This window comes from Elephantulus edwardii, unplaced genomic scaffold (assembly GCF_000299155.1).
Source record: "Elephantulus edwardii isolate Elephantulus edwardi_28Jun2011 unplaced genomic scaffold, EleEdw1.0 scaffold00002, whole genome shotgun sequence".
Taxonomy (NCBI): Eukaryota; Metazoa; Chordata; class Mammalia; order Macroscelidea; family Macroscelididae; genus Elephantulus; species Elephantulus edwardii.
The window spans coordinates 15,264,651-15,280,414 of NW_006399752.1; the positions used below are offsets into that span (position 1 = coordinate 15,264,651).

The window sequence follows — 15,764 nt, forward strand, 5'->3', positions numbered from 1 at the left end:
AATATCTCTAGTACCACGACCCCTTCTGAAACCAGCCTGGACTTCTGGTAGTTCTCTGTTGATGCTATAGTTGTTAGGTGCTGTTTTTTATTTTGGTCTGGTTTTTTACTAAAATTTTTTCTTTTATATAGGTTTACTTACAAAGTTCATATACATTGTATTTCACACTGGATCTTTCCGCTTTCCTTTACTCACCTCCCCCTCCACCCATTAAATTGTTGACTCTATAATCAAGCCCTCCCCATCTATAATCAAGCTCTTCCCTTCCCCTCCTCTTGGATTCTCATACGAGTAAGACTCATACTGACTCTATGACCAGATATGAACCCTGCCTATTCTGTGCCATCCTCATAATTTTTGACATACTTTAACCCATTGTTGCAGTCACTGCATCAATCTATCTCATTCAATGTCTTCTCTTGCACTAACTCTCCACCTTTCCAGGCATGATGCCGCTCTCCAATGACTAGCCTCTCCTAACACCATACCCAAAGCATGTGAGTTGAAGCTTTGTCATTTTTGCCTCTAAGGAGCACCCTGGCTACACTTTCTCCACGACATATCTGTGTATTCTTTTGACATTCCATGGGATACTTACTCAGTTCTCTTCTCTCACATCACAGCTCAAAGTTATCAATTCTTCTCTTGTCATCCTTTTTAATTGATTGGCTTTCAGATGTATAGCAAGTGATTGGAAAGAGTAGGGCCGGAACAGGCCCATCTTAAATCTTCAAATTGATGTCATTGCTCCTCAGTAATTTGAAGAGATCCCTTACTACATACAGACTTGCTCAATGCAATAAGTTTCCTGATCTTCTCTGACTGTAAGCCAAAATCATTGACAATTTCAATCTTTTCCCCATCAATCATGATGATGCTTATTGGTCCAGTGGTGAGGATTTTTGTCTTCTTGATGTTGAAAATAATCCATACTGAAGGCTGTATAGTCTTTGACCTTCTACAGTAAGCATTTCAAGTCCTCCTTACTTTGAGCAAGTAAGGCTATGCCATCTATATAATGCAGGTTGTTGATGAGTTCTCCTCTGTGAGGATGCCTATTCAATATCAAAGAAACCTCAGAGGTGCCTGTTCAAACTCTCATATTTCGTTTTGCTCAGCTAAAGGACTTTATGGACTAAATCTACAGCTTAAGTAGTTCTCAACCAGAGTTCTTTATGACGTCTAGTATATCAAATGTTTATTTACAAAATTGGAATACATTGTTTTTCAGAGCAGATTCTTCCAATTTCCCCTCACTCCCCACCAAATTGTAAAGTCCATGATTAATCTACACTCCCCTCCGTCTCTCTGCTTCCACTCTACTCTCCCCTCCCCTGCTTGGATCCTCATTTTCATATTCTTGCCATATTCTTGCAATGGTAAATTATGCTGCCATGAACATTGGTGTACAATTTTCAGTTTGTGCCTCATTTCTTATTTTCTCAGGGTATATTACAAGCCTAGTGACCATGTTATTGTTGAATTCCTTTAAGTCGAGCACAACTCATAGTGACCCTATGAACACAAGGCCTGATGCCCCTCTCAGTTATCAACATTTATCAAAACCATATTCCAACCATATTCCAATCCTACCGAATGGGAACAAACATGTTGGTAATACCATCTCAGACAATCCTCCTGGGCCTCCACAAGAAAAAGACTGATAGCCCAATTACAAAATGGGCAAAAGACATGGAAATAATTTTTACAGAGAAAGATGTAGAATGGCAGACAGACACATGAAGAAATGCTCCAAATCATTGGCAATAAAAGAGATGCAAATCAAAACCACAATGAGATAACATCTCATTCCAGTAACAGTGGCAAAGCTTAAAAGGGCAGCAAGTAATAAATCATGGAGAGGATGTAGCGAGATAGGAACTCTTATACATTGTTGGTGGGATTGTACAATGGTACAACCACTCTGGAAGGCAGTTTGGTGCTTCCTAAAAAAAAAAAATATAAATAAAATTGAATTTAGAAATTCCGTATGACCCAGCTATTCCTTTTCTGATTTCAAACCATTCAGTGTTCCCTTGCCTTGTTAAAAGAACAGCTTTCTGGTCTAGGTACAGTTTTTCTATAAGCATAAGTGTTGTGGGATATCCGTTCTTCTCAATGTTATCCATAGCTTGTCATTATCCACACAATCAAATATCTTTGCATAGTCAATAAAACAGAAATAGACATTCTTCTGGTACTTTCTGCTTTCAACCAGAATCCATCTGATATCAGCCATGTTCTCGCTGGTGCTATGTCCTTTTCAAATCTTAGGTTATATTTCTGTCAGTTTTCTCTCAATGTACTTACTGTTCTAGCTGCTTTTTGATGATCCTCACCAAAGAGAAGTCTGAGAAGACAAAGTAAAATATTATAGCAGAATATGTGAAGAACTAGAGTTGTAGAACAAAAAAAGAACTCCCTCAGCTTTTGTCAAGTTGAAGGAACTGAAACACAAATTCAAGCCTTGTATTGCAAAACAAAGAGCTGCTATAAGCAAAATCTTGAATGATCCAGGAAGCATAAAAAGAAGACTGAAGGAATGAATACACAGTCACTGTATCAAAAAAGTGCTGGTGACACTGAAAAATATCAGGAACTACCATATGAACAGGAGCTAATGGTAAAGAAGGGAGAAGTTCAAGCTGTACTGGAGTCACAGCCAGTAGTACCCGAACTGGAGGCAGTGATAATGAAGGAAGATCAAGCTTTCCTGGAAGAATTAGCAAAAAATATGGTCGCAGGAATTGATGGTGTACCAATTGACAAGCATCAACTAACAACAGATGCAACTCTGGACGTGCTCATCAAGTTAATGCCTATTTGGAATAAACTCACCAATTTACGACAATTTGGAAATTTGGAGCACAGCTACTTGGCTGACTGACTGAAAGTCATATTGGAAAATCCATCTATTATTTATTCCCATCCCCAAGAAAGGTGATTTAATAGAGTGTGGAAATTATCAAACAATGTCATTAATTATAGCAGTGATATACTTTTGGACTGTTCTATCATTTTATACTGGTCATATACACAATAAATAGATTTCTCCATTCTATTACACCTCCTGGTTAACATCAAGGGTGTGGAGGCTTAAGATACTTAGACTGAAACTTCACTTTAATAATACCTGTGATTCATCTAGAAAAATTAAAGTGACAGTTCCTATCTCATTTGATTTTTGTGAGGATCAAGGAAGTTAACAGCACGATTCTTACCACATATTAAGTACAAAGTTATTGATAATTATTATGGGTTTATTCTCCTCTCGAATTTAAAATTTCTCAAAATTCATTGCTAATATTATATGTAGGTAAGTGGCAGCTGAGATCTTCCCAGCTAATGATATTCTAATCATTCCTAGTAATGATATTCTTGGGAATACTGTAGATAAAGTTAGTTTTGCACGAGAGTGGAACGCAAATAGTTTTTATATATGTGTACCAAAACCTGAGGGAGCATGCCAGTTCCAACTCAAGAGGAAGGATCTTTTATATATTTAGTCTGGCTCGGCTAAGACTTTTATTGACTAAATCTACAATTCAAGCAGTTCTCATCCAGAGTTTAAGGCCGAGATATTGCACCTATGAATCCAATTGACTGGACGTCAGTGGGGCTTTTCATTTTGGTCTTTACCAAGAAGAGCCAGTGTGTCTACCAGGCCGCCGAGGAACAGGACCTGGATAAGAGAACGTGGCCATTGCGCATGCTCACACTGCCTTCCCAAGCTTTCCTTTCTCTGCCCTTAGACTTTATTGCAGCAACTTTCTAGGACTTTAAAAGAGCTCCCGCCCACTGTGAAGTCAAAAGGCCGGAAGCCATCCCTTCCTGCAACGTGGACAGCCTCTCTCCGCTCAGATCTTTCCCACTTAGAATCAGAAGCCACACGCCTCTAACTCCCAGGAACCAAAGTAGGAGTTTGCCAGTTGTCAAGATGGCCGCTGACAGCGGTCCCGAGCAGAGGCCTTTCATAGGCCAAGGTCGCATCCTAGCCCCGCCCACGTCGTCCCCGCTGGCGAGTCTGTTCGTTTCCTTGCTACGCATGCGCAGCGGGAGCAGGCCGGAGGTGGGACGGTCCCCGGTTTTCCGTGTGCCCCCGCTGCAGCCGCTGCCTCCGCTGTAGCCTCGCAGCTCCTGCTTCTCCCGGGCTACACTGTCCGCGTTAGACGCGCGAAGCCAGGACACAGTGCGGCGGAACGTGCGTGCGCGGGGTGCCCCCCAATCTCAGCAGTTCCCCTCGTGCAGGGTGGGCGGCGGGGGTCCGCAGAAGGCCGGGGAGGCCCGAAGCGGCGCCATGTCGGCGGGCGGCCCGTGCCCGGCGGGGGCCGGTGGGGGTCCTGGGGGCGCCTCCTGTGCCGTGGGGGTCTCCCCGGGCGGGGTGTCCATGTTCCGGTGGCTGGAGGTGTTGGAGAAGGAGTTCGATAAGGCCTTCGTGGATGTGGATCTCCTCCTGGGCGAGATCGATCCGGATCAGGCGGACATCACTTACGAGGGGCGGCAGAAGATGACCAGCCTGAGCTCCTGTTTTGCGCAGCTTTGCCATAAAGCCCAGACTGTGTCCCAAATCAACCACAAGCTTGAGGTGAGCTGTGTGAGCGCTGGCGCGGCCCCGTTCACTCCCTGGCAGCCAGGGAGCGTCAGAGCTCATTTACAGGCATCATTGAGACGACCCTAGAAGCCTGCCTGCTGGGCACCTGGTCTGTGAATGTGAAGGGAGAGTGCGTGTGAAGGAAGGACTTCAATAAGGGGGAGGAGGGTAAAGGGTAGACCGACAGGTGAGTCTCCTGGGATCCTGTCATCCACCTTCCTGGGACCTCAGTGAGGAAGAAATAGGAACTAATTACGCCCGCCTGCCTTGTACATAATTCATTACTGAACCTGAGACTTAGTAAGCTCAAGGTTTCTCTGTCATAAGAATGACTGCCTACCTTCACTCACCTTTTGACATTTGAGACGTTGGTAAAATAAATGTTTTCATGTCACCTGACCAAAAGAGACCTGATGGTTTTTATTTTAACTATTACACATCCATGTCTGTGGTTGCAGAGACATAATGTTCTCGGCATACATGAACTATTTAGAGGAATTTGATCAAGGCTCTTAGGAAAATTTGGTAGGATAAACACATTAGCATCATTGCTTTTCTCCATTTTCATCCACAGATGGTCCTTAAATTTCAGGCAGACATCTCCAGAGTTCTCTGTAGTTATTCAAATGACTTCTGACGTTAAGCTCTATGCCTTGACACTTGATTGTATTTCCCAAAGTCTGGGTTTATTATTTTTTTTTTCAAGTGTGTGCAATGATTGTTTGCTTTGGTTTCCAATTTTAGTGTGAGAATGAGTTAGTGGTAGTGGTTCCTCACCATCGACCCCTCAAACCAACAAAAAACATTGTGCAGAAAATTAAATTAGGGCATTATTCACATATTTAGAAATCGTGCCTCAGTAACCTTATTAAATAAAGAACATTTTCTAATCAGGCAACTTAAATGGGAGTGAGTTTTTGTAAGTAGATAAAAATGGGATAATCAACCATGTGCAAAGATTTTGAACATTGGCTTTCCTAAAGACATTGTTGTTACCACTTAGAATAATTGAAGTTATTTTCTATATTCATATTGGGCCCAAGCCAATAAGAATATAGATAATGCCTTCTCTCTGCTTAGTGGCCTTTGTTTTTTTCTCATCTCTGTCAGTCTTGAGAAAAGTGTATATAATCTCTTATTAACCTTGGTTGCATACTTAAGATTTTCTACCTTTGCTTCACTGAAAAGACTTTTAGCCAGAATGAAAGTGTTGATTTGAAGGCAGGTAGATAAAAAGATCTCTTCTAGATAAATGAAAATGTCTCCTGATTTCTTAATGAGTGGTAGTCTTGAGAAGATAATTCTTTTCTACATTAGTGAAATTGCTTTTTCTATTTTTTGGAAATAGTATTTTAGTTTTAAATAACAAAGAACAAGAGTAGCTTTTTCCACATAAGCTCTTTCAAATCACTTGAGAATCTATCTACTGAGGACAAACAGCTTTTTAAAAATGAAACAATACCTAATTTATTTTTTAAATTACTTGAGACATTCTGATATCAGATTTCAAATCTAATTTTGGAGAAAGGATCATTCTGTGTGTAGGAGGTGGTGCTAAATTTTTATTTTTTTCATCTTTAAACATTTTAGATGAGTATTAAAAACGGAAATAAAATTATGTTCTTTTCCCCCAGAAATTATAATTACACATTCATGTCCTGGCTTAGCAGGTGGCATTATTTCTTAAAATAAGAGATGCTAGCAAATCACCATGTGAACATATTTTCCCCAACATATTTGAAACCTTTGATTTAAAGGTCTTAGAAAATATGGAGACAGAGACAGTTTGGCTTTTTAATTTGTTTACTTACTTTTTCAGTTTTAGTTGACTTATTTGTGGTGTGTTTTTTTTTTATTTAGTAATTTTAACAGCTTTTGTGTAGTTGTGTACGTCTGAGGATAGAGATTTAATGCTAGCATTCTTTCATAGTAGATCTATTGTATCCTGCATATTTTCAGGAGTTGTTGCTTCTGATGTTATCAATTGGCAGATACCTAGATTCTGTAACTTTTCACTGTATTTAAATAGTTACATTGAGTCACATACGTAGACATTAAGATATAGTAGTAGAGGCTACTTGTCTGATATAATAACAGTGTGCCACAGTTTAGTGGTTTTAGAAATTAATACCTCAAACCATGCTACCATCATAAATATTTTTATATAATGAAGCCACAGATACTTTGTAGATAATTTAAATTTTTTTTAATTATTAATTTCAATGAAAATTTACAGAGACTTTGGATTTCCATTCATTCATTGTTGCACTTTTCTTTCCTCCCAACCCTCCCCCCCAGTACTCCCCTCTTGGAAAAGTAAAAGAAAAATTCTTTCATTGTTTTACAGTCCCCCCCCCCGGGTCCAGTCCACTATAGCCTTCGCTCTGGACTCCAGTCATGACAAAATTACCTAATCACATATCCCTTTTTTCCCCCTCACATATCCCTTTTAAACAGTTTTCTCCCTCATCTGTTTCAATGCAGTATACATTATTGAACCCAACTTTCTGTTTTCACCCAGCCCCGAGGAGGTCAGTCCTATTCTACAACAGTGGCAGCATGCAGTATTTGTCCTTTTGTGACTGAGATACTTCACTCAGCATAATGTCTTCCAGGGTCACCCATTTTGAATAATATTGCATGAGTTTCTTGTTTTTCAATGCAGTGTAGTAGTCCATTGTGTGAATATACCACAGCTTCTCTGTCCATTCGTTTGTTGATGGGCACTTAGGTTGTTTCCAACTCTTTGCTATTGTTAACAAAGCTGTGATAAACATGGGTGTGCATAACTGCAGATAATTTATAGTATAGTTAAATTAGCTTTGCATATCCTTCTATATTGCCCCTTCTACTGCTAAGCCATTGTGTCTTTAGGTGACACCAGGTTTAATATTAATCTGGTATTTAGGAAAACCATTTGCTGCAAAAAAAATTTTTTTAAGTAAATATGTGACTGCTTAACTGCCTGAGGGAGAAAAATGGACTATTTCCTCCCTTGTCATTTAAGCTTCTGAAAACCTGCCGTAAGGTCAGTTGTGAGTGGATCCCCACTTGACCATATATAACAACAACATTTTCTGTAAGTGGTACTTAGCAAGAAGGATATTAAAGGAAGGGGAGGGTGGAGAATAGCAGAACTTTTTAAGGTGATGCTATTTCTAATGACTCACATCTTTCTTGTATTTTCCACCTGCTTAAGAATTCCTGCTATGGTGAGCTGGTTGGTGATGGTTGTCTGTTGGTGTCACAGGTACTGATTGAGGTAGTGGTAGTAATTATAGTAGGAGTGGCAGTAGGAGGTTTGGGTTAGAATAGAACAAAGCTTGAGAATGACAATGTTAGAGTACCTCAGCTCTCTGCATTGAAATACAGGTTTCTGGTAACTTAGCATTCTTTAAAATTTTATCTCTTCTGCTACATCCTTCTTTCCCTTAGCAGTTACTGAATGAGTTCTCTTTTTATGCCATATTGGCATAGAATGAAATAAAGAGCAAATACAGACACCATCATTGCTCTTTTAAAGGCTTGAGTCCCTTGGAATAATCACCTACTTTGAAATTATAACGTGCATTAGTGCTTCGAAGGAAGGCTACATTGAGTAAGAAGAGCTTGTTTCAGGGAATCAAAGGAGGCATGACCATTGAGCTGGTACATGAAAGATGTATAACCCTGGTGGGGCAGTGTAGTCCTTGGATGTTAACTGAAAGATTGGTAGTTCAAGTGCAGCTCTAGGAGAAAGCCTTACAGTCTGCTCTCTTAAGGGTTATTGTGGTGTGCTGTTGAATTGCTTCTAACTCATAATGACCTGATAGCACAGAGTAGAACTACACTCAGGATTTCTACAGTATAAAATATTGGTAGCAGCAAATTGATAAGTCTTTTCTCTCTCAAGAGCTGCTCAGTTCAACTCTCCTCATTGCCATTGAGTCAGGACGAGCTTGTCGCCGATCCTCCACTGGGTTTCTGAGGCTTCAGAAGGAGATTGCCCACCTTTCTTCCTTGGAAGCACCTGTGGATATGAACCATCAGGGATGCATGGCCTTCAGGTTACTAGTGCGACTCTCTATGGACTGTGCCACCCGAGCTCCCCGCACAGCTGGTGGTGGTGGTGGTGGTGGTATGTATTTTGGAGTTGGCCGCCGTTTATGACAACTCTGAACAACAGAACTTCTCCTTATCCTGCGTTGGCCTCATGCAGCATCTTCAACTTGCTTAAAGCCATTATTGCAGTCACAGTAACAATCCATATTGCTGAGGGTCTTTCTCTTACCCTCCACCTATGCCGAGCTATTGTTGAAGGCTGTTGTGTTGAAACCGACCTATATCTGACCCTCTAGTGGGTTTTCAGAGGCATGAAATCACATGGGAGGAGATTGCTCATCCTTCTGTGGAGCAGCTGGTGGATTTGTACCACAAGCCTTTGGGATTGCAGTGTAATTTCTAACGGAAGGCCAGCAGAGCTCCCTTTGCCAGCTGTTAGTAGACAGCCTTTTTTGTTAGACCAGTCCTTTAACCATTGTGCCCCTAGGGCTCTTTCTGTTAAGATCATATAATCCGAAGATGCTGTGAGGTATATCTGCCTGGTCACATGGACCCTTTGTGAGTCAGGATTCACTCAGTGGCACCTAATAACAAGGGGAATTAATTAAGATGAAGTAAAATGAGAATATTTTCAACACTCTAGTGTAGCAAATAGGAAAACGTGTGGCAAGCTGAGAGTGGGCTTGAATAACCGAAAAGGAGTTGATATGTGGCTGTGGAGAGCCAGGGGGACAAACTAGTGAAATGCTAGATTTTTAAACATGTAAGTAGGCGTCACATCTCCATGGTTTTGTATACAGTGTAATACGTACTTACCAATGAAAAACCAATGAAGTATTTTAAACCTAGCAATGATCTCAGGAGATTAAAAGAGACTATTTGAATGAAAACCCAAAATCTCTGTAAATGTTCATTAAAACTAATAAAATTTAATAAAAAAAAAAAGAGACTATTTGGAAGAATGACAAAAAGAAATGTAGAAATTTAGTGAGGCAAGATGATAATAGTGAGTCCAGAATGGCAAAACTATGGAGACGGTCAAAAGATCAAGAGTTCATCAGGGTGCCACTGTTGTAAAGCAGGACTGACCTCGGGGTTGAGAGGAGACTGAGAAGGATGGGTTCAATAATGTATACTGCATTGAAACAGATGAGGGAGAAAACTTTTTAAGAGGGAAAATTATTAGGGGTTTTTGTCATGACAAGAGTCCAGAGTGAAGGCTGTATAGTGGAGTGAACCGTGGGGAAGGGATTGTAAAACAATGAAAGAATTTTTCTTTTACTTTTCCAAGAGGGTAGTGTACTAGAGGGGAACGTTGGGAGGGGAGAAAAGTGCAACAATGAATGAATGGAAATCCAAAGTCTCTGTAAATTTTCATTGAAATTAATTAAAAAAATTTTTTTGGTAACTAAAAAGAAAAAAGAGTTCATCAAGGAGGGTGGGAGTTAGGAATGGTTGGAGCACAGTTCATTTTTTAGGGCACCTAAACTATTCTGTATGACATTGTGATGGTGAACACAGGACATTACGCATTTGTCAAAATTCAGACAGTTTTATGCAATACAAAGAATGATCCCTGATATAAAATATGGACTTTAATTAATACTCCTGTATCAGTATCGGTTCATCAGTTACAACAAATGTGCAAAATAATTAAGGTCATCTGCAGGAGTATGGGGTTCAATATTCTGTAAAACGAGCTACACACAAAAGGAATTCAGTTTCAAACAATGAAGAAAAAAAATTCATAGTGTGAGCCCAGCAGTGGAGAGGGAGGAAAGTGCTAACAACAAGACTGCTTTGAGAGGTAAAAGTGTAAGGATGGAGTGGAATAGAAGGCTGAGGGCACCACGTAGGACTCTCAGGTGTCAGTGTGGTACATGTAGCTAGATGTATGTGAGACAGAAGTAATAATGCTAATGGCAACTTTATCTGGCAGTTAACCTGTGCCAGACTGTCCTGAGTCATCTACAACCCATTTCATTCTCACTGGAGTCCTGTGAGTTAGAGTTAGCGTTATTTATTTACAGGGGTTTAAGAAAGGAGCAATACTACAACAACAAAAATCAGCCTCTCGACAAATACAGTTTTGTCTGAGAAGGGAGGGAAGTATTAGAGAGAAAAGCAGGCAGAGAATGTGAATGTGACTGGAAAGGGAGATTGTGGAGCTCAAAGGATTTCTTGTTTTCCTTTTTCTCTAAACAGAAAAGTAAACTTCTTGTTCTTATGTGCTTTTGAGTCGCCTGTGACCCTACGGACAGCAACTCTGCCTGCCCTGTCTTGAGCCAGTCTCACTGACTCCGACACACCTACCCCCATTGCCCCAGTTATTCTACCAGTCCAACTCATCTGGAGTCTTCCTCTCCTGTGCTGTCCCTCCACACTTCAAACATGATGTCCTCCAAGGACCAGTCTCCCCTGGCCACATGCCCAAAGTATGTGAGACAGAGTTTCAAATTCCTAGCCTCCAAGGAGAAACTTGGTTATGTCAACATGGATCTAGAAAAGTAAACTTACACTTGTTTATATGTTGATGGGAAACATCTAGTTGAATATGCTAGAGAGAGAAATCCACTACCATTGAGTCAGTTTTGACGCAGTGAATCTGAGACTGCTTGTCTTTCTCCTGTGGAGCGCCTGGTGGATTAGAACTGCTGACCTTTTGGTTAGTAGCTCAACATTATGCACCACCTCACCAGGGCTTCTTAGATTATAGTAGTTGATATTTCTGAGGGCTTCTAATGAAAGATTTAAAGTATAAGTAGACAGAAAAAAAAGGATTTTGGTTTGCTGTGATTTTGACTCATGGCAACACCATTATGTCAGCGTAGAACTGAGCTTTTTAAGTTGTTTTTTTAATTTTTTGAATTAATTTTAATGAATATTTACAGAGATTTCAGATTTCCATTCATTCATTGTTACACTTTTCTCCCTACCCACCCCTCCCCCCAGTTCACTCTTTTCTTTGAAAAGTGAAAGAAAAATTCCTTCATTGGTATACAGTATCCCCCCCACCCCCTCTTCCCCTCATGCCCAGAGTATACTCCACTATGCAACCTTTATTCTGGACTCTTGTGATAACCATAATACCCCATCATATGTCATTTTTAAACTGTTCTCTCCCTCATCTGTTTCAATGCAGTATACATAATTTATCCAGTTTTTCTCAGTTTTACCCCAACCCTGATGTCAGTCCTGTTCTACAATAGTGGCACTATGCAGTATTTGTCTTTTTGTGACTGAGATATTTCACTTAGCATAATGTCCTCCAGGGTTACCCATTTTGAATAATATTGCATGAGTTCCTTGCTTTACAATGCAGCATAGTATTCCATTGTGTGAATATACCACAGCTTCTCTATCCATTCGTTTGTTGATGGGCACTTAGGTTGTTTCCATTTTTAGGGCTTTTAAGGATTGTGGTCTAAGTGGAGAGCAGGCATTTCTTCTCAGTCACCTCTGGGTGAATTTTTATAACCTGCCAGTTATAAGTAAACTGGCCTTATGTTGAAGAAGACAGCTTTAAAGGAAGGTAAAGATGTTAAGAACAGGAAGTTTGAGGGTATTTTGTGTGATGGCTTTTTTGAAGTAAAGATTACTTTTGGTAATGTGAGTGAGAGTCACCCAATGACAGATCTTAGTAGCAAAACCTCGATTTCCAGAGGGAGGAGACAAAGGAGCCAGGGTCTGCTGCTGAACTTAGGTGAGCGTGAGAGCTGGAGGATCATGGAAGCAGTTTGGAAGGTTATGGAAGGAATAGCAGGTGAGCAAATTGGCTAGAGAAGTAGGTGAACTACCAGGCAGTGTTGAGGACTCACTTTGTATAACCCGTCTGCCTTGTTGTGTGACTTTTGCCAACAGTTCTTTCCTGTACAGACACAGTCATGATAGTAGTTATTGGGCTCAAGTGCCGGATATAGACAAGTAGTTAATGAAATGAAAATGGTAATAAAATGAAGAAAAGGCGTTAAATAGCATATTAAGGAAGTGAATGATGGAATTTTATATTATTTAGAGTGAGGATAAAGAGGATTAAGATGACACCATGTTTACTTTTGGAAGATACATTGGCTGATGCTTGTAATGGGTTGGATAATGGCCCCCCTAAGTTCCAGTCTACACAGAACCTTAGGATATAACCTTATTCATAAAAAAAGGCCTTTGCAGATATGATTGAAAACAAGCATGGGATGGCACCATATTGTAGTAATGTAGACCCCAAATCCAATGAAGGCGCCCTGATAAACAGGATACAGAGACAGAGATGGAGAGGTGAAAGTGGAGACAGAGATCAGAGTAATGCGTCTACACGCCAGAGATGTCAGTGATGATACCTGGAGACAGGCACTGGATGGTGTCTGCTTCAGGGCCTGCAGAAGGAATCAGCCTGCTGACACTTTGATTTTTGGTTCCTAAACTGTGATAGAATAAATTTTAAGTCACCTAGTGTGACAACAGTAATTTATTATGAGATCCCTGGAAATTTAATAGCACTATTCTAGTAAGTCCACCACCCATGTGTTATCAAGGACCTCTTTAAAGTTCTAAAGGGCAAGGATGTAATTTAAAATAGGAAGATGCACCAGAGCCAAGCCATGGTATTTTTATTTGCTTTGTATGCATGTAAATGTTGAAGAATAACTAAGACCAAAGAAGGACTGATGCTTTTAAATCGGGACATTGGTAAAGAATATTGAATATGTCATGGGCTGCTTTAAGAACCAGCAAATCTGTCTTAGAAGAAGTGCAGTTCAAAGTGCTTCTAAGATGTGAGGATGAAGAAATTTCACATACTTGGGATATGTTATCAGACGTATCTCATACCTGGATAACAGCATCATATTTTGTAAAGCAAAGAGTCAGAGAAAAAGACTCAGTGATATAAATTTACACAGTGACTGCAGCAGTGAGCTTATGAAGCACAGCAGAGATGGTCAGGCTGGTCCAGGATCAGCCAGTGTTTCATTCTGTTGTACATGTATTACTTTGTGTTAAAATGGACTTGAAGGCACCTAACAGTAACAATTTAGAAATAGCCTTTTGTGTGATGCACACATACTGTTTTCTTTGTCTGCCCTTAAAACCGCACTTACATCACAGCTTGCCCCTCCCTGTTCTCTCTGTTCTCCCTAGGCAGAGGCTACCATAACACTGTTCACTTGCGCTGTTTGTTAAGACTTCTTGCATTATGCTGTCATGGTTGTATCTGGAATGCAAATTCTTCCAAGGTTAACATTATATTGTAGGTCAAATGCTACGGACTGTCAAATGCTTTCTAAACACTGACCTTAGCGGATAGCAGTATCTCCTTGTGAGCTCATTTTGTCTAGTTTTTGTGGTTTTTTTCCTCATCAGTGCTTTCAGATAACATTGAGTGTTGAGTCATTTCTTGGAGTGTAACTGAGGTCAGTTTATATGTAGATTTCAGGACTGATGTTTGACTGTTTAAAAATGGTAATGTGGAATCCACAGCTTAACTACCAGACTTTCTGACCTACTTGCATCACTACAAGGAATGCTAATAGTGAGGTGCCTAAAATGTTTACCTGCTAACTGAAAGATTGGTGTTTGAGCCCTGTAGCTGCAGTGCAGAGGAGAGATGTGGCAATCTGTTTCTATAAAGATTTGTAGCCCTGAGATCCTTTTTGGGTGGTTTTATTCTGTCCTGCGGAGCCACTGCGAGTGGGAATTGACTGCACAGCAGTAGCTTTTGGGTTTACATTCCTTCTTCACCTTCCAGGGGTTTTTCCATTTCAAACCTTCAAACCATTTACCCACTCTACATGTTGGTAGGCTTCTTTTAACACTTAGGTAAACATATTTCTGGCTGCCTTCTCTTCCTTTTCTTTTTGAATTGGTGTATCGCTTATGCCTCTCTTAGAGCGTTTTACCACACACTGCAGTGAATTGGAAATGCATTATTTCTCTGTCTTCTTTGTAAGTCCTATCAACTTTTTAAGGGAGAAATCCATGTCTCAGATATTTTTTAAACTACCTCCAGTATTCGTACAGAGGTAACTCGTGTTGCTGTGATGCTGAGCACTGTGACAGTGATGTGCCAACTGTGGTAATTGTTACCCCTGGTGGACAGTGTTGGCTGGAGCTTCCCGACAAAAAACAAGCCTGGAAGCAGGAGCGGCATCCACTTCCAAAATGGCTTGCCTCCTGAAACTATGTATGAACAGTGCTCAAGCCTTTCGTTCATAGGGTTGCTATGAGTCATCTACGACTCGACGGCACTTAACAACAATAAATACGACGCCATAGAGCTACGTTGGCCTAGTGGACAGAAAGTTATGCTACTATGCCGAAGGTGGGTGATTTTAATCTGTAGCCCTCAGACCGGGTTCAAATTGTTTTCCTTTCAAACATTCTTCTAGGTGGTATAGCATTGGTCTGTGAATTGCTGCACAGAGGTAACTCGTGGTTGCTGTGATGCTGAACACTGGGACACTGATGTGCCAAACATGGTAATGGTTACCCATGGTGGACAGTGTTTGCTGGAGCTTCCCGACTAAAAACAAGCCTGGAAGCAGGAGCGGCATCCACTTCCAAAAGGGCTTGCCTCCGGAAACTCTATGTACTAACAGTGCTCTGGCCTTTCATTCATAGGGTCACTATGAGTCATCTACGACTCAAAGGCACCTAACAACAACAACAGCCACCTCCAATATTCTGCCATGAATCTTGAAAGATCATTAATGATACATAATAACATCTCATGAGAATGGGATAGTGCCAGCCTTGTTAGCTCTATATCCTCCCACAGTACTGATTGACTAACTCTGAAGGTTTATTTATTCCCTTGTGTACTTCAGTGATTTGTAAATTATATTTCAAGAGCAAACTTGAAACTACATTTAAAATGAACTTTTCTCTGTACAAGAGTATTGAGTGTGGGTTTAATATATTTGTGACAGTCCTCAGAGTGTGGATAGATTGGTTTCTTTCCCTGCCCCATTTTCAGTTTGACCACAGAGCAGTGGAATTCTTTGACCTTAAAATAGAAACATTTTGTATTATCTAGAACATCTTTTTTGAGATTTATTGCAGAGTACATTGACTTTCAATAATACTCAGAGGGAGGGAAATTGAAAGAATTTGTTTTTAAAACAATGTATTTGAATTTTTT

General features: G+C 40.4%; 1 protein-coding gene across 2 annotated transcripts in view; it reads left to right on the forward strand.

The window, feature by feature from the left end:
- Nucleotides 1–4,297: 4,297 nt before the first annotated feature.
- The window catches only part of GOPC (golgi-associated PDZ and coiled-coil motif containing), a 49,108-nt gene continuing 37,641 nt past the window's right edge, over nucleotides 4,298–15,764 (forward strand). For both annotated transcript variants that reach the window (XM_006879003.1, XM_006879004.1), the window contains exon 1: nucleotides 4,298–4,585. In XM_006879003.1, the coding sequence (XP_006879065.1) occupies nucleotides 4,298–4,585 (288 nt within the window). The remainder of the gene's footprint in view (nucleotides 4,586–15,764) is intronic.